The sequence below is a fragment of the Cuculus canorus genome, chromosome 6 (genome assembly GCF_017976375.1).
Source record: "Cuculus canorus isolate bCucCan1 chromosome 6, bCucCan1.pri, whole genome shotgun sequence".
Lineage (NCBI taxonomy): Eukaryota > Metazoa > Chordata > Aves > Cuculiformes > Cuculidae > Cuculus > Cuculus canorus.
This window is the reverse complement of record NC_071406.1, coordinates 31,216,385-31,243,496: the sequence shown is the minus strand read 5'-3', so window position 1 is coordinate 31,243,496 and position 27,112 is coordinate 31,216,385. Positions and strand designations below refer to the sequence as shown.

Genomic DNA, 27,112 nt, shown 5'->3' with positions numbered 1-27,112 from the left:
GAGCTCAATTGTTATAAGCCCTGCAGCCACGAGATAAGTGAAGCTGGCCGTTTTGTACGGGTGAGGTACATGCACAGGAAAGACAAGCAAATAAAGTAGTAAGGTAAATAAAGGGGGAAAAAAAGAAGGAACTTTCAGGTTTTAGTCCTGGAACTTCTACAATTGTTGATGTTGTTGTGGTAGATAGAATTTAAAGAAGCACTATTACTCATCTATTCTCCCAAAGGAAATACTTCTAGGAAAATAAACGTGAAAGGATGGAGCTTTTCCTTGAAACCAAATCAGATGTTACTGTTAGGATGTTTCGAAAGTGTTACAACTCTCTTAGTACTGGTGATACACCCTCTTCAAGTTTTTATGGAGTTATTTTCATCACCCTCCCTCAGAAATGCAGGTCAGCACACTGGCTGCATGTGTACTGCTGAAAGAGTGCCAGAATTGCAAGACCAGAGCAGTATGATGAGGAGGGTCTAAAACTCTTCTAAATATCAGATACTACACTCTGACAAACTCTTCCCCCCAACCCTTACTTCTGGGCAGCATTCAATGAGAATTGAAAAGTGACTACAGATTTAAGACTCTGCTAAAGAAAAGTAGCAAACGAGAAACGCACGAGGTATGTAGTGAGATTATTTGAAGTATCTATGATTCTATCTATTTCATCAATCATAAACGAGTATTATTATGCACAACATTATGGAAAGAACTACTAAAATAATGTAAGTTTGTACTTCAGTATGGGTACGCCACAGCCTTAGCCACGCATGAAGTTGAGATAATGGATTCATCTTTTACACCAGGGCTAGGACTGATAGAATTAATTAATATTGAACATTACAAACTTGCTCCAAGAAAAATCAGGAATTAAACCAGCAACTATGACATCAGGAAGAGCTTTTTAACAGCCTGCCCAAGCAGAGCTCCTGGAAGTAAGCTGTGAGAAAATACAGACCAGCAATAGTTGGAGGTTGGAACTCGATGATCTTTAAGGTCCCTTCCAACCCAAATTATTCTATGATTTTATGATTCTGCTCCCAGCGTACTCAGCTACACCTGACCAACAGTCAGTGATGATTGCTTTGTGACAGTGTTTATCCCCTCTCAATCTTCCTTTCAGTCTGGCTGAACTCACATCATGGCATACCTTCGCACATCTTCCTACGATGAGAATTAAGAGCTAGCTTAAACACCAGCTTGTAGGGAAATCAAGGAGGCAGGAGAACAAACTCTGTTTCCTTAAGTTAACAAGGTTTCCTTGCTCTGAGACTCCTTATCTCATGTGCATTCATTAAAAGAAAACATTATGATTTTATGTTATGACAAGGAAATCTGCAATCCTGCAACCTTTTTCCATTTGGCTGAGTATCTCTCCCTGCCTCAGTTATGTCTGTCTTGATGATATCAATGGGGAAATCGCTTAAACGAGAAGCCCAAGAGTGCAATCCCTGGCATGGGGAGGAGCCCATGGCTTATTTTGTAACAGTGTCTGCATTCCTTCAGTGAAAAGAAAAAACCCAAACATTAAGCTGCAGCTTGTACAAATTCTAATAGAACAGAGAAAGTACACGATGGTGGGTAGACAATAAGTAAATTACTGATTTTCTGAGTCTGACCTTATTAAGATGCCGCACACGATGAAGTGGCTATGAGCTTAATTCACAAAGAACTCAATGAGAGCAGAATTTCCACAGAATTTAAATGAGAAAAAGCACTTTGAGCAAGCGCTCCATGGCTCCCCTCACTTCTCCACATTCTATCTTTGCCTTCTAAGTCAGGGTGTTTTGAAAATTGAGATTAAGTAGTTTGTCCTGATAAATTAATAACCATAAAGTCAGTGGTTTTGCACTGTATTTGCCTGCCTGCTTTCTGGCACTGGTAGAGACCCTCTCTTGCCCATTCTCAGGGACTGCAGTAATCACTGAGGGGAAATAAAGGTCAGCACTGAGTAAGGCCACTGAAGCTTTTTTCCTGTCTCTTTTTTTAGGAGGGATGAAGAGCAACAGAGACTCCATTGTTAAAACACTGGCAATTTGCTTGCCTGCTTATGCTGCCTGGGCAATGAATTTATCCTCTTATTAAATGTATATATTTAATAAGTTTCCCGAAACAACCAGTAAGCTGTAAGATAATGAGTGCTGCCAATGATGCTGACTTTTACTTTTTATGCATTAGTATTTTATACACAACAGTTAAACAAAGTGTTCTGAAAAATGAACAAAAGGAGCACAACAATAAATCCTTTCAACATTTCCCAAAATGAAGTTTTGCGCTCCTTTGGAACTGCACAGCATCTGGACTTTCATTTACGAGACTGACACCAGCTTGGGATAAATCTCCGGCCTTAAAAGATCTGTTTAATGGAAAAAACCAAACACTCAGAACCAACACCCTAAGAAAGAATTCTATTTTTAGACCACAAAAATTCTACAAACTCAGGATGACATCATGTGAGTAACTGCATATTTTTTCCCCAATTACTAGATTTAACTCCTAAAAGGACTATTAATTTTATCTTTGCTGTATAACTTCTGAACTTGGCATAATTACTGTCAAATTCTTGTCTTGAAAACATTTACCTAGTAAGATTTGTATATAATGCTGGAGGCTCTTTGGATCAATATTATTATTTATGGATCTTTCTTATACTCTTTTTTTGGTCAAAACCAATTCTTTAAGTGACTGCTGACAAAATTTAAACACCCAAGATGTGGATGCATACAGCAAACACTGCATCATTATCACTTTTTTTTTTGTATCCTGGAAGAAGAGATTCCCTGGCAGATGAAGACAGGCTGAGAGAGTTGGCGTTGTTCAGCCTGGAGAAGAGAAGGCTCCGAGGAGATCTTATAGTGACCTTCCAGCACCTGAAGGGGCCACAAGAAAGCTGAGGAGGGGCTGTTTACAAAGGCTTGTGGTGATAGGATGAGGAGGAATGGGTATAAACTGGAGAGGGGCGGATTTAGACTGGACATAAGGAAGAATTTCTTCACCATGAGAGTGATGAGGCCCTGGCCCAGGTTGCCCAGGGAAATTGTGGCTGCCCCATCCCTGGAGGTGTTCAAGGCCAGGTTGGATGGGGCTTTGGGCAGCCTGGTCTGGTGGGAGGTGTCCCTGCCCATGGCAGGGGAGTTGGAACTGGATGATCTTTAAGGTCCCTTCCAACCCAAATAATTCCATGATTCTATGAGGGGAACTTGTGTGGAATTTCTAGTGTGCTGACCAAACCCACTTTCCCCCAGTCCCACAGTACTTATTTTTTCAAAACAATGTTGCACAAAAAAGCAACTCTGCATGTTTGAGGTATGGGACATCTACCATTGCTCCATTTATAACAGCACAGATAACATTTCTCAAGGAAATGTTTTCTGCATCCAACATATCTCAGCCTTTGTGGCAGGAGTTAAAGGACTAAATAAGCCTGCAGACTTGCTGCAGCCCCTGCCTGAAGCAGGCAGTGATCCATGACATTCAGCTATCACGTGGCACGAAACTCCATGCCACAGGACATTTTATTTTGTGGAGAGGAACACCTGTAGAAAAGAAAAACTTGAAACAACAATTAAACCACACAGGAACAGACAGTACAGCCTAGTGGTTTTTAAGCCGTTTCAAATCCTGACCATGCAACCCCCCAAAAAAGGATCACGCCAGCCTGTGACAGCCCTGTCACACCCCAGAAACTGTTAGTCTGTTGCATCTGTAGCCAAACAGTGGGAATGATGGACAGGAACAGACCAGGGGAGATCCAAGACAAGGGAAAGTTTTGCAGTTAATTAGGAGAAGAGGAAAACAGACCAGAGCAGAATACAAAGGGGAATAAAAATGGGGAGCAGGCCTGCCTTGCTAACATTTTATCATTAAATAGAACTTTTAGCTTTTAAAATATACTTTGTCCACATTGGTTTTTTAAAAAATAAATATGAAAGCATGAATTTGCCAGATCATCCAAAAAATGTCGTTGATTTTGTTTGTTCAGTGTTTCTGAAGCCTGTTAATATTCAGGCTGGTTTTTGAGGTCAGAGTTCCAAGTCTGGGAAAAGACAGCTGTTCAGCAGCATGAAGCGTCCTCCTTCACTGAGACATTTAAATTGCATTCCTAGGATAATACACTACCACAGCAATGGCATCCTTCATACTGAACGCATAGTAACCATTCAGGAATTTCTCCTCCAGTAATCATCCAGGAATTTCTTCTCCTCTTTAATTACCAACATCAACATTATGTATCAGTCACTACTTTGCCTGTCAGTATAGCAACACTATTTTTTGGAGCTGTTAAGAATTCTTAATTCCTAATTAGGAGTTCTCATTCATGGGCTTTTTTCTTTTTACTTTTTTAAAAAAAGAAAATTGAATAGCTCTATATTAGCTAAATGACCAGCACACAAAACATGTTTTATCCTATTTCTTCCAAAAGCATCACACAAGCCACACCAGGACAAGTATTAGACGTTTCATGCAGACACCCACCCAACCCTTCAGGCCAGAAAAAACCCAACTTTTTTTTCAGTCTGAGCTATTCCAGTGTAGAACCAAAATGAATCCAACTTCATATTTATCCGTGTTACAACCCCCTTTTGCATGATCACAGCCATTAACGGGCTGGTTGTTTCACACCTGGGAAGCAATGCTACTTGAGACATTTAGTGCACCTTCAATATCTTACTGGCATAATTACTTCCTTATTAGTTTAAGGAGCAGGTCTCAGCCTAATGAATCTGTTAACACTTCCTACAGTGTTTTTCCCCTATTTTCTTTCTTTTAGCACTTAGCTTCTTTTAAATGGCCCTGCCTTTGCTCTGCGATCTATGAGGTACAAAATAGCACCATTTTGCCTGCTGCAAGCACAGGCTGATACTCAGAGTGGTTGACCAACAGCTGCTCAAGACAACCTCATTCTTGCTGTCCAAACTCTATAGGGATGGGTACAATTACACTGCTTGTGGGACAGAAGATGTTTGAGGCTGAATCCTCTCTCCCACACCATAAACTACTAAAATCTTTCTCATTTTCCATTCATGTCCTTTAAGATGGAGATCCAGATTCCAAAGGCTTACTAACAAGCTCTAAGATTTAGCCAAAAAATGTCAGCTGTTCGTGAAAACCAGTCTCAGCGGTCAATATATCCTTAACAAGTCACCATGTTCAAAGCTAATACACTTAGATTACAAAACTTTGTTTGAAAAAAAAGTATTAAAGGATAATCATCTTGTTTCATGTTCTTAACATGGCTTCTCTCTGGAGCAGGAGCTTCACAAGTTCATAAGTTCATAAATTTCAGAAGAAAAACGCAACATACAGAGACCCTTAGAGAAATGAGCAGAAATGCCATGTTTTACCACAATTTCTTCTTACTTTGCTTTCAACCAAAGTCAACTATTAAGAAAACCCGCACAAGTGGAAAAGAATTCCAAACCATTTCCCAACCAGAGAAACCTTGTTCTTGCATGGGTGAGTTGATTTAATCATATCAAATCACTTGAACCAAATTCCACTTTCCTGGAGCCCTTCTCTTAGGACCTTTCAATCACATCCTTCTTCATTCTGTCTTGCTTTAATACACTGAGGTCTGGACCTAAAGATTATGAAATGGCACCCACTCTTTCCACTGTCTTTTATGAGGAGCCCTAAGCTACGCCTCAGCACATTTGTTTGTTTTCAAACCTCAGCAATCTTAATCTAAGGAAAGGGGAATTAATAAAAACCAAAACAAAACAGAGAAAAGAGGTGCATGCTTCATTCAGTATTTTTTTGCCATTTTGTAGTGATGCTGAAGAAAAACAGTACTTGTTTTTTGTTGTAGTGTTTGTTGTTTTTAAAAAAATATAGAAATCTGGAACTTTATAAGGGATCCAGGTCTGCTATTTAGCTCCTCCTACGTACGAAGATCCCCCTCAGTTGCGTAAAGCTTACAATAGAACTGAAATCCAGTTGATCGGTACTATATTTGAAACGAAACATAACATCTCCACTAAAGAGCAGCCCAATAACTTTCTGGATTAGCACACTCTTCCTCCTTCACCTTCAATGAATACTGTGTGACTGTCTTGTGACAATGACTTAGACAGTCTGACCCAGTCAGTTACCAATGTCCTAACTGAGTGAATCATTTCAACGCTAGTTTATACTTGACGCATGTAAGTAAGTAACAGCACTGCTGCCCCACTGCTGGAGACTGAGTAGGCAATAAAAAGTTTCCTAAGTAAAATCTTTAACGTTTATCTATAAACAATATATTTTAAGTTTAGGATTACTGGTCTAGCTTGCAACTCACTCAAGTTCGCAGTCCTAAAACAGTGTGGTAAAAAGATTCCACCATAATGCTACTTACATCTCAAGTTCTATATGCAGTTAACATTATCGGCCTTTTTCTTCTTTTTACATTTAAGTATGCATGTAATCAACTGGATACTTCTCAGACACATCAAAAAAGCTGTAATCTATCGTTTGGGTACCTGTCATGTCGTACAATAGGTGTAGGCAGGACACAGGTCAGGAGCCATCCAAACTCAGCCAGTGTGTGCAACAAAGGTCCGTAATCTGTTTTAATTTCACACCCCTACATTAATAATTATAAAAAGTAGTAAAGAGACTCTGTACAGGTTTTATTCACATTTCTACACATAAATTACAATGACTCTTCTCTTATTTAACAAGATATCTTATTATCTTAACAAGATATCTAAATATTATCTTATTAACAAGATAATCCTTTGAGCTAACATGGAACTGTGCTGTTTGGAGGAGACTCAGTATTTCAAATAGAAAACAAATGGAAAAGTTCAAGACTATGGCAGACTAATGAAAAGGAGCACACTAACTCGAGGTCTAAGGCCTGATTCAGCCAGATGTTCAATGCACCATCTCACTTGTTAAACTCATCATGTTGCTAAATTAATGCCTAAAACTTTTTAAACACCAGAATAGGTGACCTAATTGATGTATTTAGGTTTTCATTTCACATCTAAACAGCAAGCATCTCACCTGGACACAAATTTTGGGCACTTGGTGGTTGGTTGTTTTTTGTTTGTTTGTTTTTAAAACAAGGTCTTAGTTCTACGCTTTTTCTTTGCACATTGGTAAATGTATTTACTAATGGATATTTCAAAAGTAAGCCCTTAGCATCCTCTAGAACAACGATTTTCAGATGACTCTAATTCATACCAATAATCTCATAATATTAAAAGATTAAAAAAACATTTGTAAAGTTATTAGGAAACATGAAATCTTTCATATTTAGCAGTAAAATTTTACTAAGAATATATATCTGAAAACCACATTCAATCTTTTCTTGTTCTGTATCTCTATGTGTTTTTGTTATTTTCTTCCCATTTTTATTTAGAAATACTTCAGTACATTGCCAGTGGAGCCGCACTGGCTGAAAGTATGTCTAAATTGGTCTGAAACACATACAGTTTAAAAAAACCCAAACATTTTCCTTGGTGGTTGTATTCGTTGGTATGAACATTTGTAAACATCAGGCCAGGTTCCCTGCATTGTATTTCTTCTAATGGCCACAGGCCTTACTTTATTTTTATGATTCAAGGCTTTAGTTCAGCTTATGCAGGTGGTTTCAAGATTTAATATTTATTTATTTTAATATTTATCAAACACTGGTACAAGCATTCTAAGGAAAAAACAAAGAGAACCATAAGTAGGAAACCCGTTGCTAAACAATCATCGTTTTACCTCAATGACTGTCCATTGTTCAACCACTATTGCATCATTTCCTTTCCTGTTAGAACCTGGAACCCCAGCACCTTCTTCTTCATAGATAAATAATCCTTCTAAAGATTTAGGCAAATAGTCCCCTGTGAACATAAAGACAAATAGAAACTGAAATATAAGAAATGACATCAGACAGCAAATAACTTGAATTTGTGATTATTTCTGTGTCTAGCTACAACTCGAAGCATGCAAATCAACTTATTATTCAAACCCCATTTTTCTATATTAAACTATGAATTGTTTCATTTTCTCAAAAGCATCGGCCACTTCCATACTCAAATCTGGATTCCGGTTTCCTGTACTCAAGATATCCCCTGCAGCAGACGGGCACAAACTCTCCTTATTCAACTTCAATATCATACGCCTCGTAATAAATGTGGCTTTTGGTGTGGTGAGGATAAAGATCAATGAAGTGCAAAGCCTAGCTACTGTTACTTAAATAAATATGTAAATGGCCACAGGAAAAGCCCGAAACAGAAGTAATTGTAGGAAGACTTCTGATGGGAAGGAAGTTTCAGAATACAACTCCCTGACTCACTTGTTGAAGCCTGACAGTATCCGGTTGGTCCAAACTAAAGCTGTGCATCAAATATTGGTTCATTTTCTGGTCTTGCTTCTCCTAAGAGCCGCTGGGAAGCCTTTTGTGCACATGTACCTTGACAGCTGACTATCTTAAACTGAATTTGAACAGTAAAATTATGTAATCCTCAGAATATCAGATTTAAATCCTCTACCAGTATTGCACAAAGACATGTAAAGAGATGATTGTTTTTGCCACAGCTTCCAGGAAGGCAGATAAGTTTCCTTTGTTTGCTGGATGTCTTATTCCTTTAAGTTTAAGGAACACAACTGGTCTGGTTTTAAAAACTGAACAGATTAACAGAGTAAATCCCATTTTTTGAGCACTCTTGTTAATGTACTATAAAACACCAACTATGCTAATACTATTTCACTATATATTATGTAGCAGATTTATGTAGTTTGATTTATGATTATTTAGATACTTGCATGCTATGTATCTCTTCCACATATTAGTAGAGACATTGGGCATGTTACTTTATTTTTCGATTACGCAACCATGAATATCTGCACAGCTCCTAATAAACTATAAATACTCCATCTCAAAATCATGGACTTTTGTCTTTCTCAGTATATAGGCAGTTTCTTAAAATGAGCAGTCCAGCTACAACATGTTAGAACACTTTTTCCATCATTTTTCAAACACGATAGAACAATTCCATTATTTTAAGCAGTTGTTGATACAAGACACCTCCACTCGCTGGTATTTTAAGACAAACTGATAATCCATGATGTGTATTAAGTCAAAAATCACCTCTGTTGAAAAAGCTCACTGGTTCACCTGCCCATTCTGTCAATCACGATAGTCTATCTTTGTTAATATCAGTACTCAAATAAAGTAAAATAAAACAAAAAGAGAGAAGTGCTGCGTGACAGGTAACAAACCATAAAAACTAAAAAATATTGCCACAGCACTAACATAGATTTTAGGTACTTCTATGATCACAAAAGGCAGCAAGAAAAGTACAAATGGAGGAAACACTACAGTGATCGAAATGGCTGCTAAAAGACAACTTACTTGGATTGTTTCTATGACTGCATCCTCTTTTGGCAGGAAAGCACATAAGTGGGTAATTATTAATAACTGACAATGTTTTTTTATTCTTTTTAATTCTTTATATGAAACCTGATTTAAGGTACAAGAAGTTTTACTATTTTCACCCTTGTAGCAACAGAATTCTGCTGACTCTACAGAACATGTGGAGAGTCCAAACCAGAGGAGGATTTCTGCGGCTGCCCAACTTATGCCCCACGTTTTTATTTTCATTAAAACAACGACTAAAATTTGCTCATTTCACTAAAGCTGTACAAAAGGACAACTAAGGCTAAAGACTCCTCATAGTCTAAATGCAAACAAACAAACATGAGGTGATGATGACAATTAGATGTACATGCAGACATACAAGTGATTCTAGTCATGAATGCTAGTTCTTAAATACTCTCTAGGTTCCCCTCTGCTGGATGCCAAAATTTTATCTGGTTTTAAATCTCTTGAGCATTCACTTTGAGAATAAACATTTCAGCTTAAGAACTCAGTAGCTAAATTAATTTCTTCTTGCAGCTACAGACACTTGATCAGCTCTGGAATTCCATCCACATTGTGACTGCTGCCTTTGAATATCTCCAGTTTAATTCAGCCATGTCCCACCCATGAGTAACTGAAACACACACCAGTCAAGTGGGCTGAAGCAGAAGCGCCAGCTGCTGCAAAGAGGCTGCATGAAACCCTTAAATAAGTCATAACCTGTATACTAAAGATGGGACAGTTATCCACAGAGAGGAGCACAGAGCTACAGGGGAATGGGAAGACTGCAAAGCTGTTGTTGGATGACAGCTGCAAAGATTAATTTCAACAGCTGCCCAAAACAGCCCTCGATGAATTGTAAAGTATCTCCAGAGAGTTATTTTCCAGCTCTAAAAAAATCCATAGTGAAAACTAGGAGTCTGATTTCTCACCTCTCCTCCCCCAAAGGAAACTTTGCTCTTCTACTGACTTCAACAGACAGGAATTATAATTTAAGAGCAAAGATGGCCAATACAAATTATACTATCAGACGGTTTATGAGCACAAAACACACAGTCTGAGAAGGACTACCTGCCAAATTCAATGAGGTAAATATAGTGGTGTTGATGTGCTTGCATTCCTCTGACAATCACTAAATTTACTCTATTTGCAGAGCTACAGAAATGCAGTGATTCACACTTAAAACTATATGATGGAGAACAACAAAAACTGAAGAGGTCTCATTATTTTCATGGTTTGATTTTTGAAGAACCCACATCATCTAATGTCCAAAGGTTTTAAACCGTTTCTTTAAAAAAAATTAAGCCCTTCACTAATCCAAACCTTAAAAGGGGGATGCTGAATGCATATTATTTTAAATCAGAACATCAGAAAGAGAAGCATTAAGTAAAACATGCAGTAATCAACCCCCCAGGTAATTCTACCCTCCTTGCATAATCCATTTAAGAAGCAGATGTAACATGACTTATGAAAATCACTTCAATACATTATTAAGCAAACTACTGCACTTCATAATCAGCCTGAGTACTGCAAATATAACTTAAGGTTTCTGAAACCTTTCCAGACTATTTACAAAGCTTTTCCCCACTGCAGCCGTGTTTTTCTTGCTAATGCTGAACTGCCAAAAGCAATTCCAAAAGAACACCAACAACTGAGAACTCGGTACAAACAAGACATGAACGGACACAAGCAAAGCCAAAATATCAGATTAGTGAAGTATAAATTCTAAATTCTCTATCAAACAACATTTATTACAGTAATTAATACATTCTGAAACTATGTCAGACTCTCTTGGTTTGTTTCCCTAGCTCTGCAATACTACCATTTTCTCCTCATTATTTTCAAATAATTGCACAACAGCAGCTGCACACTATTTTCTGAAACACTTGTCATGTCTGGCTTTTAGACAAATTGAGTTCAAATGGCAATGAATCTCTTAATTACATAAAGAATTATAGAATCATTAGGTTAGAAAAGACCTTAGAGATCATCAACTCCAACCGTACCTGTCCACTACTAAATCATGTCCCCAAGCACCTAATCTACCCGCTTTTTAAACACCTCCAGGGATGGTGACTCAGCCTCTAACAGTGCTTCATATGCTTTTCTGTGAAGAAATTTTTCCTTATGTCCAATCTAAACTTCCCCTGACACAGCTTGACGCCATTCCCTCTTGTCCTATCACCTGTTACTTGGGAGAAGAGACCAACACCGACCTCTCTGCAACCTCCTGTCAGGCAGTTGTAGAAAGCAATAAGGTCTCCCCTCAGCCTCCTCCTCTTCAGGCTAAACAACCCCAGTTTCATCAGTCGCTCCTCATAAGACTTGTTCTCCAGCCCATTCACCAGCTTCATTGCTCTTCTCTGGACACGCTCCAGGACACACTCAATGTCTTTCTTGTAGTGAGGGGCCCAAAACTGAACACAGGATTCTAGGATGCAGTCTCGCCAGTGCTGAGTACGGATGCACAATCACTTCCCTGGCCCTGCTGGCTGTGCCATTTCTGATACAAGCCAAGATGCTGTTGGCCTTCTTGGTCACCTGGACACACTGCTGACTCATGTTCAGCTGGCTGTCAACCAACACCCCTAGATCTTTCCCTGCCAGGCAGCTTTCAAGCCATGCTTCCCCAAGCCTGTAGCTCTTGCACAGGGTTTTTGCGCCCCAAGCGCAGGAATCTGCACTTGGCCTTCTTAAACTTCAACAACAGACTTTTAGAGTTCAACATACTTCAGCCAATAAAGAGCTTCTTCTGTTGTCAGCAGTGGTACAGCACTGTCTCTCAGCTCTGCTAAAGAGCAGTATTTTGGGCTCCATGGAGTGTGCAGCAATGGGCCCGGACCAAGAGCACCACTCCTGACATGGGATTTGTGTTTGTTCATCAGGAGGAAGAAGGCTAGGGACTCTCAAAGACCTAGCAGGATCTGCCGGAACAACCACCAAGATCCAACTGGAACTGGCAGATTGAAGAAAACTTGAAAATCCTGTTGCCTGAACCACTATCATTGTCACAATTTCAGTGTTAACTGAGCTGGTAGATTCCTGCAAAAGAAGCAGGAGGGAGCAGGGAAGGTCTCTCTTCCAGCTATGTCAAAAGATCCTGGAGAATCTGCCTACAGTTTAGGACGAGGACAAGAACAGATTTCTCTACTTGCTGCATATATCCACAGCTGACAAGAACAACCTGGAGAAACATCCTGGAACTTCAGGATTGGTAGGCAAATTTTAAGGCAAACAGGTGTTTTGGAAAGAATTTAAGCCTGGCCAAGAGCTGGAAAAAGCAGGAAGTGCAGAAAGTCTAACTTAGGTTTAACAGCACAGTAAGCTCAATGAGAACTCAAAGTGCTCTTTTGTCTCATTAGAAATACTATGAGTGCAGCATAGCATCTACAGGGAGCAGCAGAACACGAACAGCAGGGAAACATGTACCCAATGTTTCCTCTCCCCCCTTATCTTTTCCTTTAAAACAAAGCAAAGAGAAAAGAACTAGTGCAAAAGGGTTATTTCATAGTAATGCCACACTACCGCCTTGCTTTGGAAAGCAAGTTGATAAAACAAAGCAAAAACTTTAATTATTCAGAGCTATAACAGCGCAGAAAACATATTTCATTTTAAAGTATCAGATTCTATAAGTTTATGATGACTACCTGAACTTACTTACATATTGCCCTTCACACCAAGTTCTACACAAACAAGTAAATGCCTCATGATATTCTGGGACAGCACTCACCTTTAGAAGTTTCCCACTGTACAAAAGAATCAATTAAGGACAATCCTTGTTTATAATAAAATGTGGTTAATTCCAGCCAGTCTGCTTCCAATGTACTGATAACTGGCCCCTTTCTTGTAACTTTCATAGACAAAACACCCTCATGATAGGTCCAGCAGGTAGAATCATCATCAAAAACATTGAAGACTGTATATAACTTGTCTAAGAAAATAAACAGAAAGAAGAATGAACCTCTGGAAGACAGTGCTCCAACATAAAAAAAAAGGTCATTTATCTCTTACTTCAACCTGGATTTGTAATTCTAAGCAACAGTTTTAAGAATTGTTTCCTGGCGTGGCTGTAGTCACCTTGAGCCCTAAACACTGAGGATGAGGTGGGAGGGGGGATTGCTCTGGGATTTGAGAAAAATTTGAACCCATCACAGTGAAGTCATCACTGGATCTCTTAGGTAGGTGGATTTTGTATAGAAAAAACACTACAGCTAAGAGGAACACTGAAGTGAACCAGGCTTCATTTCTGCTACTTACAGAACTTCTGACTACAAATATCTGAAATTACTATAACTGAAGATTAAAGAGAATTTTCTCAAACTTTAAATACTAGGAATGTCTCGTACTGTATTGATTTTTACCCATGATTTTCTGAATATAATGTAAATACCAGTATAATTAGTTGCCTAGTGGGTTTTCCCCCACAAATGATGAGCATTTGAGTTAATCAAACAAAACCAATATATTCTCAAATGTATTTTTATATCTGGATGTTAATACAGTGCTGTTACAAAAATAGAGTCAGAAGCAAGCACTCATCAAAAATCAAAATCAATAAATCATAGCAGTTTAGGAAATCACTGGTGACACTACATGAAGTCCTGGTGATGTAAATCTATTCTACGGATACACTCACACGTATGTCACTGCTGTGGAGAAATAACACAAAGCAGTTGCCAAAAGCTGCTCTGAGATTGTCTAACACTTTAACATCTGAGCTGCCTAAATCAACACAAATAAACCTCTAGAAAGCAGAAGTATTCACCGCCAAAACAAAGGAACTTGGGTCAGATGACCCCACTTTAGATGCTAGTTTTGCCTGGCTTCAGAAATAGATGGATATTTCCAAGGTAGGATTTGGACTGTAAGCAGTCTGAATCCCTCTCTAGGAGAACCCTTCTGTTTTGAGAAGCATTACGACACCCACTGCAAACTACATCAGGTGCCTGGAACAAGGTAAATTCAGGACAGAATTCTGAAGTCTCTTAGGAAGAGATGACTCCATTTTATGCAGTTTTACTTTATCACCCCCTCAGGTAGCTGTGTTAGAATAAATGCATTTATCCTGACAAATCTTGATTTCCTTTCCTACATACTCAAATGAGATCACTTTTGTAGTTGTTCTTCACTGAAAAATAACCAAGTTTCCCAATATAACCATTCAACTGCTCATGTGTACTGGGAATTGCCTCTGCAAGCAATGAATTTACAAAAATAGTCAAAAGTCATATGTTATGACCCCCAAATCTAGAACTCTGACACAGTTTTGCGTCTTTTGAGGAGACCTAAATAGAACTGGCATACTGAAGTGGCAGTACGTGCATGTAAGGCTTCCTTTGAAAGCTCACATCTGTATTTTTGAAGTGATGGTGACATAACTATCTTTGTAAATGCTGTAGTTCTTCATAAGTTTTGTCTTATGAACTCCATTATCTGAGTATTTTTGGTAGTATTGATAACTATAGAAAAGCCTGACCTGTTCTTGCCGAAGTTTTTTAAAGCATTTCCTGAGAACACTGCACGCAGGGGATACACCGGTTGCTGATCTACCTGGATGCAGCAGTCTGTGTAGATCAAGCTCCTTTAACAGAACCAAGAGTTTTCTGCTTCTTGCTTACAGGATTTCTATTCTGCTACATACAGCAAACCCACCATTTCAAGCTATAAGGCAGGAGGTAAACTTTAACAGATCACACTGGCTCAGCACATAGTACAAGAAGTGCTTTAATTCAAGTGTTAAAATAAGAGAGACATTGATTATCTCAGTGTTCAGAGGAGGGTGCTTAACTCGTCACAGGAAAGTGAAAAGATTGCTTTTGAGAGCAATTAAAACATGTCTGGCACATCAGGAAAGAACCTATTATGTCAAAATGCTGCCTGCTTTCTGCACAATACCATCTTGCTTTAGTTCTGGTGCTTTAGACTACGACTTCCTTGTCACCTTTTCTTCTCAGTAAACCAGGAGGCCTTAGTGCTTCAACATCCAAAGCCACCGTTTCAGGCAGTCTCTAGCACAGACTACACTAAATATTTCAGATTCTTCTACAACTAGATTTTCTACCACAACACCAGCATTTCTCAATAGTACTTTTCCTTCCTATACAACTTTTTAATACTTACTTTTCTCTAATTTAAATTAATTTTGTAACAATTATCCCCTTTGATTTCATGGTCAATGCATTGATCTCTTTCAGGATGCTTCTTGAAGGCACATTAACCAGAAAGAATCCATTATGAACGGATTTGTTTGCTGTACATTATGTGAGTTTACTAGAAGCATGTAAAATCACAGCTCTAGCTGAAGGGGCTCTTTGTGGTCAGTTATGAAATAGGCAGGAGAACTGGAATTGTAACATATTCCTGAAAACCTATTGCATGTTTATGATTCAATATTAAGTAAAAGCTATATGCATTCAGGAAAAGGTTTTAAAACTGCATCCTTCTAAAAGCAAAAGTTTTTACTGACACATTTATTATACACATCAAGCAAGAAAGCTCTCTGTACCACATTTGAAATTGGAATTACACAGTGGCTTATTTTTGGGGATTTTTTTTTCTTTAAACTGCAAACTACAGTTTTGATAGTATATTTATAATATTCTGCATGAAATCTGAAATATTTTAATAGTATAGTTTTAATGTATTACCACAGTTCACATGTACACAGAGCAGGATGTAAATATTTCTTCCATTCCCTCAACTGACAACTTCTTTAGAAATGTGTATGCATTTAAGGTAGATGCATCTTCCAAAGCCAGTATTTGATACAATAGAACATACTGTTCAGTTGTTCCCCCCCCCATCTTTTTCAAAACAGCTCAATGAAATACCTCATTTCTGCAATAAATAAGCAGCATTTATTACCGTCTCCTTTTCGTGGTTTAACTGGGCTGACTTCTTTTCCAAACGGGAAATCTGCATCCTGTAAGAGACTGCTTTCTCCTTGCATTTCCTCTTCTATCCCACTCTCTGATGAGTGACCACTCAATGTTCCTTCGCTCCAGTTTTTATAGTTTTCATCAGAATTTTTTCTTCTGTGCTCTGTATTTCTTCTGCCCAGTGTTGATTCCAGCTCTGCGCTTCCATCTGTGCTTGTTCCATTACAGGCTTTAGGTGGAGGAAAGTGTTGCATTAAAAATCCCACAAACTTCTTTCCTCTTTTAACAGCTTCATTGACCTGTATTTACAACAGAAAATAATCTGCAAAGTGATTTTAGAATTGCACACCACTAAGAATCCCTATCTATACATTCTGTTTAACTAAAATGCTGATTTTCAAGGACAAAGACACAACACTGTATTATGGAAGGGTGGCTTGGCTTTGTGCACTGCCTGTATTTCAAAGTAAATGGAAGTCTTCCAGCATGTTTTTGGAGCCAGGCCAAGAAAGGTGGCCAACACTGCTACTGACTTAAGTGTACACAGAATCTTTCATTTAGAACAAATCCAGTGTTTTACTTGCCATGTGATAAGCACTACAGCCATGTGATAAACAGTATTGTTTCTCTAAACATGTGACACCAGTCATACTAAAATTAGTAACCAGTAATACTACAGAAATCTCAATATTTGTCATGTGTCATGAATCATTATCCCCTGGTTCCCTTAGAGTCTGCTTGGCTTCACTGTTACTGAGCATAGTGAGGGAGCAGAGAAAGGAGAGAGCTAGAAGCAAACCAGCTTTCACCCACTGGTGGGTCTTTTTCTCTGCACTGATGATACGAAATACAGCTGCAGAATGTACACCAAGTGTGGGATGTGTCTGTTCTCAGAGGGAGGTGTTCTTTTCTGGATAAGGAGTGCTGTCATTTCGGAAGGTGATCCCACTGCCATCTTGTGCTGCAAGCTCCCCTTTGCAATGTAGTCTCTCCAAGAAAACACAGAAACCCCAGCCCTGTAAGAGCAAGTTGCCTGGGAAGTACTGGATTAGGGGGGACAGAGAGAGGTTTTTTACTTATTTAACTCACAAATAAGTAATGAAAAGCATGACTAACACTCAAGTAGCTGATGGTACTATAAGTCCTTTTTAGTAGCACCACGGACCAAAGTGTTACTATCTACCACCGTTAAGTATGTACAGCCATGATACAAGATCACGGTGATTACAGAGAGCTGCTGCTTCTAAGACAACCAAAATAATTTTACAAAGTGACAGGCAACATGCTGAAGAGGGTAATTGGTTTTTTTTGTGTGGGTTTTTTTTTAAAAAATGATTTTACACTGGATTACTGGCTCAGTCTTTTTAAAACACTGAGCGTTTCAAAATCCAATTATTTTCACATACTACTTCTGTTCCAGATTTGCTTGCAAGACTGAATCCTGCTAACTTCAAGTGTGTTTTTCCTCTAACTGTTTCTCTGTTATGCTATACAACCAACCTGGCAACATGCTTTTATTACAGTGTAAACATGTAATGGAATCTCATTTTAAATTTGAAACACCTGGAAATTTCAAAACAAAACATTTAGAAATTTTAAAACTCTGCAATCATTCAAACTTCATTAAAGATCTCCAGTATGCTTTCTCCTCTACTCTTTCCTTGGCAAATAATGTAGAAGATATCACTCTTAACTCTTGTAATAACAAGAGTTTCCTGTTTCGCTAAGTCTTCAGTTTTGAAGAGGAAGTGAAACACAAAGAGACGTAGAACTAGAGCTGTCATTGCAGTGGAAGTTTAGTTTTCTTTAACTATACAATATTTTCAAAAGCTGTGCCAAGTACATATTTAAAATAATTACTGGGTATTTAATTTATGTTAAAGAATGAAAAAAAATCTTAGAAATGGAATATATTCACGTGACCGGGAACACCTTACTTAACCCAGAACACCACAAAACTCCAGTTTGTTGTTTGTTTTTTTCTTAAATTTTAATGCCAGAAAAAGCTATCTCACAAGCATTTCAAAGACTGACTGAGAGTTTGGGCTTGAGACTGATTTTGGTGGTGTAAGTAGTCAGTCTCCCAGAGCTCTACAGGGTCAGTACTAAGTCCTAAATTGGAAAAAGCAATTAGTGAAGAAAAGTAACTCCTTCTGCATCAAGAAAATACTTTGTAGCTTCTATAAAATAATCCAAGGTTAAAACTCAAAACTAAAAAAAACCATCAACCACTGTGTACAAGTTACATGTATGGTAGAAATAAAAATCATGCATGGTTGAAAAATCCTCATTACCTTTTCCAACAGTTCTTTCACCACCTCATTTGTCAGTGTTTCGTACGTTAAAGGACATTCCTCAATCACCAGCCTGGGCTGCCTTTGTCCTCGGGGTGCTGCATGTTTCTGGCTGGAACACAGAAAGAAAGCAGTCTTTGTCAGGAGTTTGCTGCTAACTTGGGCAAATGCTGGCATATAGAATTCTTTTCTGGAAGAGTTATGAATGAAATCCTGGCAACGCGTCTTTATACTGTTATTTAGAACGCAGTGTTTCCTGTGTTCTGTTCTGTCCCTTACACAAAGTGGCAGGTATGATGTATTACAATGTCAAGGTAAGGATATTAACATTTAACAGTAATTTCACCTGAAGACTGTCAGTAGACATCTTTTGGAAACCGAGTTTCATAAACAAATAGACCCACTTTTCTAATGAGTTAATAAAAAAATTTCCCATAATGCAAAAACCCCAAATTAAACTATAAACGCCTTAAGCACAACACAGATGCAGTTCTGAATAAAACACACTATGAACAGAAACTATACTTTTACACTGCTAACACGCTGCTGTTCAGTCTTTGTAACTAAAGCAGGGTTGCAGCTATTGTATGAAATGCAGCAGAGGCAAACTTTAGAAATACCACGCAGTAACAATTACTTTGGTAATGTTTAAATCACTCAGATTTGAGAATCCAACAAGCTTTAGTTACAATTTGAAGTTAAAGAACAGTATTAATCACATTTCATCTAAAGCCAGTTTGGCCATTACTCAGACAATGATAAATGATGGATATAAATAATATAATAGGATTTTACTTGACATTTCCTTCACACAAGTTTTTGCTTTAGAATGAACCATCAATGAGAAACTCTCAAATATCAAACACTCCTTTCCAGGCAGCAGTCTGAGAAGGTGCATTTGTCTATAGGAAAACCAATGTAGGTACGTATGGCATCAGGGACTGGGATCCTATATCCAATAGTTTCATGTGTGGGCTGCAGGTTCTCATCCTTTGTCTATTCAAGGGCCTAAGGGTCAGTTGTGTGAGCTGGGTGATGATCATCACCTCCTAGAATCCTCACCTCTAGAGAGCAAGTATTCTGCTTTTCTTCCTCAAGCCGTTGTCCACACGGACAATATTCATCTTGTTTGCATATGGATTTATAAAGTTAGCTAACACCATGGACAATGCTTATTTAATCGAAGCATCCCAGAAACTCCCTCAAATGATTCACATTTTACAGAAGCATTGCTGGAGTGGCAGGGGGCACCTTCTGACCCGTGCCCTTCCATTCTTCCAAAGGAAAATGAAAGAACCTTTGTGCATGACACTAGGACTCGGGACAGAAGTGGGAAGCACAACAGCTCTCAATGCAATAACAATTTCACTTTTCTAGTTACTCAAAACCAAAGGCTATCTACTTTGCATTCAGAGGAACTAATGGCAAAATATCCGTACATTTTCTTTATCATTACAATACAGTGAAGAAAGGCGCAATAAACAAGACTCAGGAGCTGGAACAAACTCTTGACTCTTCCCACTCAGTGTCAAAACCAAGCTTTGTATCCAGTCACAGAATGGTTATTTCCTTTTTTATCAAGAAGAAAAAAAATCAATTATACCTCTGATAAACTACCTAATTCGTAATTTATAGGTAATTTTCACTGAATAATGCTCTTATGGGAAGAGTGAAAACACAGAAGTCTTGAAGATGAAGAATAAAATCTCTCTCATGACAGAATTTAAAGCAGCTTATTACTCTTGGTGTTTTGTTTAACCTTGTATGTGCTGCAGGATCCAAGACTGATGATCATTTATTCTAAAAGTTTAATAAGAATAAAACGGCAAACTAAAACAACTTATCTTCCCACAAATGATGATATGTAACTTTGGAGCTCTCTTTGGACATATACTAAGGCAAAGTAAACATTAGCCTGTTGTGTGCTTAATAATGCCATTTTATTAACGCTAATTTCCTCACCTTTCAGGTGGGCCAGAACAGTTATTTCCCTCTGAGAGGCTAATTTCAAGTTGATTAATTATGCATATTTAGCAATCCACTTACAAAAAGGCTTACATAACGGACCAATGTATTCAAATTTTCACTGTTACCTTAATTTTAATCGTGAAAGTACCACTCGGTATATGTGACTTGCAGGGAAACTCCTTCTACGTCCAATTGGCAGGATAATAGGATGAACAGCTCCTACAATGTATCCTTTGCTGTAATAGTCTTCCACCTTAGATGCTATATCCAACACAGAACTGATCTTGATAACTTCTGGATTTGAGGAAGCTAAAAGCATTGAAAACAGAAGAGAAGGACATTATATACTGTGTACGTCCACATAATTTTGTGTGAATTGCTTTTATATAAAACAAAATCCATGCCAAGGCATTTACTAAAAAGCTACATTTATATATATACAAGAAAAAAGCAGACTCAGCTGGTTCAACTAGTTGAAGTATATCTTTTTACAATTTAATATGATCTATTTTTAATCTATTTGGGAATGCTTTCTGTTGGATCTAGCTTTGCCAAGCCAATTTAAAAGGTGCATCAACATCTAAACATACAATAGGTCAGAACTTAACAAAGCAACTATTTCATCTAACCAAAGCTTTAAACATACTGGAGCAGCGTCCCTCTAGATGAGAGGTAAATTCTTGTAGAATGAATTTAGGCATAGAACAATTTGTTTGGTTTTTTTTAAATATATTTTTTGACCCCTTAGAAGTGATCTATGGATTACATATTGAATTTTTAACACAGTCCCAACTCCTTTTTCCAGTAGACCTAAGTAGTATCACTTCAGTAAACTATGAGGCATCACCAATTTCTAATCCCTCTGAGTGTGTGCAAGCTTTTCTGATCAACAAATAACAGCTAGGCACTACATCACTACTGTCAGAAACTAGGGAATACTGTGGAGTGCCTTCTTTTCAACGGTTTGATCCACTGCTTTTGCATAGAGAAAAAAAAAATTATCTATTAAGAGTAAGTAAGTATTAAGAGTAAGAGTAAGTAAGTAAGTAAGAGATTATCCGTTCTGCCACAGTGTGATGGTCAGTGTTTCCTGTTCCACTCAACCCCAACTGGAATTACAGAAGCTCTCAGAGCCTTCAAAGCAGCATCTCAATACTCATACAGACAGTAAATGAAAAGTGATTTTGCCAGTATATATTTGCTCATCAGCAAAATTTTCATCCTTTGCAGATATGAACTATTATGACAAGATAGTTTGGCTTGGGATCTGATGGCCTTTATCAGCGACCCTTGCTGCAAGAGACAGTTTTCTGTATTATAAGTCCCTCTCTTCACATGGCTTCCAGTGCTTTAAGATCAGTGTTCAACTGCATGAAAGGATGCCTAAACTGGAATTAAGTGACCCACAACGCCTACTTTTTTTTTTTAGGGACACCAACTTTTTTTTTTTAGGGATACCAACTTTTAACATCTAGGCAATTAAATACACAAATTCTCCCAATTCTACAACAAAAAAGACATGAAAGGAAAAACCAGATAAATGCAATGACAAGTCTTACTCGCCACTGTATTCCCTAGACTGAATTTCACATTCTTTCATCTTCTCACCTACCAGCCCTATATTGCAGATGCACAACAGCAAGGAATTTAAGGACTTCTCTCAAGGACACAGCAAGCCAAAGTCTTCCTGTCCTACTGGTTTAAAGTATCATAAATCAGACACATGAATCTTCTGTTTGCCCAAATCTTTTATTCTAATAAACTGCATTAGAATTCTGCTGGTTCACGAGCGAACGTGTTCTGCAGAACTTCACTCTTTATGCTACTTTCCCACCTTAAAATGGGGATAATATATGTACATCATGGAGGGCTTTTTTTTAAAAAAAAATAAATCCGTGTGTACACTACTCAATTGAAATGTTTTTGAATACCAGTTTTTACTAACAAGAAAAAGGTATGAAGGCCCACTTTGCTTCCTACTGTAAGAGCCTTAATGGTCTAGAAAAAAATACCAAAGTAACCCCAATAACGTGTACCAAGCGAGATGCACGCTACCAAAAAGCATCACTAAGATATATACTGACAGCTTATTGCTGATAACTAGCAAACTCAACCTGTTAACATCAGCTCTGTGATTTTCGCTAATAGGCCTCATCTGTTGCACTTCCTCGTGCTACCTTGGTGTGTTTTGTTTGGATTCTTTTCGGAGGAATGGGGTGCTGGTGTTTTTTGTGTTTTTTTTCTTTTATTAAGCAGACAACATATCACAGCCTTCCCTTTCATAGGCTGATGATATTTTGCCCTACTTAGTAATGCCTCCATCCCATAATTCCACTCACAGTAAATCCAAGAGACATTAAATATGTATTGCAGAAATAACTGCTCTACAGCCCACAAGCCAAAAAAGCACAAACGCATGCAACATAATCATCATTTCACCGGTTTTGGAAATGCCTTAATCATTTTTCCTTAAGAAAACTTCCTTCCTGATGTGCTGTCAACAGGTAACAAAAAAACTTCTGCCAAGAACTACAGCTAGCTTGCTAGTTGTAGAGTAAGCTTCAGATGCATGGTATTGAAGATGACAACAAAACATCTACTTCATCCATATGCATATGGTTATTCTGAGTGACGGGAACTTCACAGCATGTCACCTTTGTGGGCTGATGTGAAACCTCCCTGCCTCAGTATTCCTTCTTTTCCCTCACAGGGGAGTTGTGAAGCATTCTGCTTCAGTAGGAGCATTGAAACTACCCCTACTTCATGGTTAAATTGACCTGAAAAACTAACAGCTGTTTTTGTAACTGAGATATGCCTCGTGATTGAGACTGCAGAATTTACAATCCTTGGCAGGTATTTAAAATTACAGTTCAAAGTCTATTGTTCCATCCCCTTTGTACTGTTCCAATGAGCAAAAATAAAAAACTGGCTGTAATTTTCTTGCTTGGGATTCTCCTGATGCAGAACTGCCATGGAATTCAAAGCTGATGCTTCAGTGGTCATAAGGGTATTCTGGGGACCAGGAGGGAAGAGACCAAGGTACAATACATGTCTGATAATGAGTTAAGACACACAGGGACTCCAGCCAGTACATCCAGACTACAGCATGGTTGACCTCATCTGTGTCATGGCTTGGGAGAAGTTCAAGGCCTTCAGAAAGTCTCCCCATCGGGCCCATTTTGACTTCACACGGTCTAAATATGATGAAGCACAGAATAAGGCATATTAAACTGAAATAACGTATTCATGCTTGCCTTACTTCTATCTTAATGCAGGACAAAGCTTACTTTAAGATCTTACAGAGGATACTATGTGCAGATTTTCTGTTTTACTTGGTGCCAAATCCAGTGGTAATGAGTCACTCAGGCAACCAGAAATCTCAGATGTTGGGGAATATCTTGCTGTGGAAATCAGCAGACAGAGCCATGAAAACATAACAACTTGACAGCAGAGTGAAAACTAACTTTGGCTCCAAGTGATAAAAGGCTCTCACTTAGGTTTCATTTGGCCAAATGATATTCAAGTAGCAACAAGTATGCAAGCAAACTGACTGGAGTAAAAGTGGGAAAAACCCTAAAAGCCCAACATTCCCCACAGCCAGTTCCAATGTTTCGTAAGTGAACAAATATCAGAAATGCCTCCAAGAAGGACAGCAAATAAACCAGATTTTTACTGTATTCATGACCTTAACTCTAAATAGTAGAGACCTCAAACAAAAAAAAAAAATACTTTAAGTTCAAATATACACACAGGTAGAACCATTTGACAGAAGGATACTTGTTTATAAATCCAATTGCTTACAGTTAAGAGACCTAAAAGTGAGGCAGCTATCTAAAACTGATTTCACTTATTTAACATTCATAATTCCACAGTTAGTCACTGAAGCTAAGCACTTTGAATATCACATTAAACAGGAGAAAGTCTTTACTGCTGTTGCTACAGATAACCAACGTAAGAGATGCACCTTTATTTGCACTTGTTTCATGTGCTTTTTATTAGAAGTCAGAAGCACCTTTACAACAAATCCTTTACATGCTTCCAGAAAGCTGTTACTGTAAAACACAGCAAAACTATCCAGAGCACAGACTATTAAAGAACACTAAAGGCTCTTCAGTTTCAAAAGAAGTTTTATTATCCTTTGTTATCAGTAAATTAATAGGTCATTCGTGTATGCATTAGGCAGCCTGGCTTTATTTCCAAGTACATTGCCACCACTACCTACTCAGCACAGTTTTGTTGCTTTTGAAAAGAACAAGCCAATGAAAAACTCTGTATACACGTAAATAAACGAAAAAGCCAACGGATACAGTTGGATGTCAAGTACTATAACTTAGAATGTGGCTTATATTGCATTTTTTCAGTAAACAAATTATTTTATCTAAAAATAAAGAGGTGCTGAGGGGCATGGTTTAGGGAGTGTTAGGAATGGTTGGACTCGATGACCCAGTGAGTCCCTTCCAACCTAGTGAGTCTATGATTCTGTTACTACAGTTGTTTAATTTAGAATTTATACAGAGCAGAGGCCAAGTTTTGTTTATAAAAAAGTTCCTGAATAAGTAACAAGATATTTATTCACACCTCCCTTTATTGGACTTCCTGGCAATTGTATTACTTCAAATCCTTGTAACTAAGATTTTCCTGTGGATCGGGTTGTTAGAAAATGCAAGTTACTACAAAGTGACTGCAAACCTGAGCTGTCTGTGCTCGGAGGGCAGCCATCTGGGCTTGTTTATGTTTTCAACTTGGTGGAACAGGGAGTTGCTCTGCTAGAGATGGGACACCCTCGGGAAGGAAGTATCCCACAGAGCACTGTCTGCCTCTGGCTATGCATACAAATTCTGTTACATTCGGGTCATGATTTCAAAAGGCTGTTCAACAACTACAAGTAAAGCGTTTGGAAAAAAATAATAAGAGGAAAGTGTGAGACTCTTAGTAAAATATCTATCTGGGGTAGTAGACTGGGGTGGGCATAAGAGGGGAAGCTACTCCTGGTATACAAATACGGAACATACATACTTCTGCATAAAGAAACAAGGACAATGACAGCCTGTTTTCGGAAGTTGAGTGCAGTTAAAATCATGGTTATTGAATTAATGTTCAGGCACACAGCATTTTCTGAACCGTCAGACTGAATTCAGACAACCATTATTCACAGTGAGCATGGATGGCAGTATCTGGCTCACAGGAAACTAGGAAAATCTCTAACAGTTTTTAGCCAGCTTCCTTAACAAGGACAGTTGTGTAACCGGGAGGGTTTGGTTGTTGAAACTACTTCAGTAGTTTCCATTGTAATTTTATCTAAGTGAGGACCTTCGTCATGATTTGTGTTTCAAAATAAAAGCCTTGCGTTTCAGCTAGCTTTGATGAAAGTATCCAAGTTTACTGTAGGTCAAACAAGAAATAACTAAGTTAAACCCTATTCCTTGCTTTCTCAGAATAGTAAAGAAATAACATAAAAAGATACCTTCTAAAGTAAAATCCAGCAATATGTATTCATAAGCAGTATCCGTCTTTGTTTCAACTTGTGGTCTCTTCAATGTAGAAAAGATTTTTCCAGGGCTGCTATCATCTGGGTCTTCCAGCTTTCTCAGTCCGCACCCCATGGCAAGATCTGCAAATGATTAGATCGCAGGAAAAGGTGGGGGGAGCAGCAAGATCTGTCTCTCCTCTCTACAGGGAAAAAAATAACCAGATAATTTCCCTTTGATTTTGGTTTCTATCAGCCATAAAACCAAATACAGAAAAAGCCTGGTTCCCAAATCAAAAAGCGAATGTACTTTCCATTCATTTTTTATATAGAAATAATAGGCCTCTGATGATTTCAAGCTAAAAACTTGGTAAGAGCGGGCTTGATTTCGCAGCAGTGTTAGAGCTGCTACAAACTAGCAGAGATTTTCCATGCCACGTCAATTTACAGCCAGCCCCCTACCAGTGTTCTCTTGCAGAGGACACCAACAGTGCTTTGTTTGTCCTTCTGCGCTGACTGGGGGGGGGGGGGGGGGGGGGGGGGGGGGAGGGGGGGGGGGCGGGAAGGGAGGAGGGGGAGTGAGGAACTGAAAAAGAAAGTTGGAAAGAAATTTGTCTGTGAGTACTTACCTCCAGAAGTTCTACTCAACTGCAGTAGCAAGTCAGAGGAGGGAAAAAGCAAGTCAGAATGAAAGAATGAGAAAAGAGCCTCAACATGGTTGGAGACGAAAATCATTTCCAGAAAGGAAGTCAGCTTCAAGAGGAAATTGCTTCTGGCATCTCAAAGGGTAGAAAAGCACTTTAGTCCTTATTTTAGATTTTAAAGTTTGATTCCTATTTCCTTTCAATAGGAACTTTCTTCTAGAGGAAAAAAACCCCACAAACACTGTAAAATATTATAATAATGTAAACATAGGTAGTAAAGAAATCTCTGGTCAAGAAAATGAAGTATGATTACAATTAGCATCTACATTGCTAAAATCAACTTACATAATTGGTTTTGATAAACACTGGAAAGTGACTCTTAAGTATTCCTCATTTCAAATCAGGAAGACTCAATGCTACGTATGAATATAGTTACAAGACTTTGTTCCCCATTTTTCATGTATCAAACAACTGAAAGCCTCTTCTCTGTCAGGCTGAGCTCAGCAGGCACAGCCAGAGACCTTCAACAC

At 38.3% G+C, this 27,112-nt stretch overlaps 1 protein-coding gene across 3 annotated transcripts in view; it reads right to left on the bottom strand.

Moving 5' to 3' along the window:
• The window catches only part of RFTN2 (raftlin family member 2), a 36,251-nt gene extending 9,534 nt beyond the window's left edge, over positions 1-26,717 (bottom strand). The window contains exons 1-8 of one of the 3 annotated variants that reach the window (XM_054070120.1): positions 26,568-26,717; positions 25,936-26,082; positions 20,597-20,780; positions 18,504-18,615; positions 16,196-16,508; positions 13,062-13,262; positions 7,690-7,811; positions 6,456-6,559 (exon numbers count right to left, since the gene is read on the bottom strand). In XM_054070120.1, the coding sequence (XP_053926095.1) occupies positions 6,456-6,559; positions 7,690-7,811; positions 13,062-13,262; positions 16,196-16,508; positions 18,504-18,615; positions 20,597-20,780; positions 25,936-26,082; positions 26,568-26,673 (1,289 nt within the window). In that variant the 5' untranslated portion in view covers positions 26,674-26,717. Of the gene's footprint in view, positions 1-6,455; positions 6,560-7,689; positions 7,812-13,061; positions 13,263-16,195; positions 16,509-18,503; positions 18,616-20,596; positions 20,781-25,935; positions 26,142-26,567 lie in introns of all 3 variants that reach the window. The other 2 variants (XM_054070119.1, XM_009568909.2) reach the window with 2 other exon arrangements.
• Between the last annotated feature and the right edge of the window lie 395 nt (positions 26,718-27,112).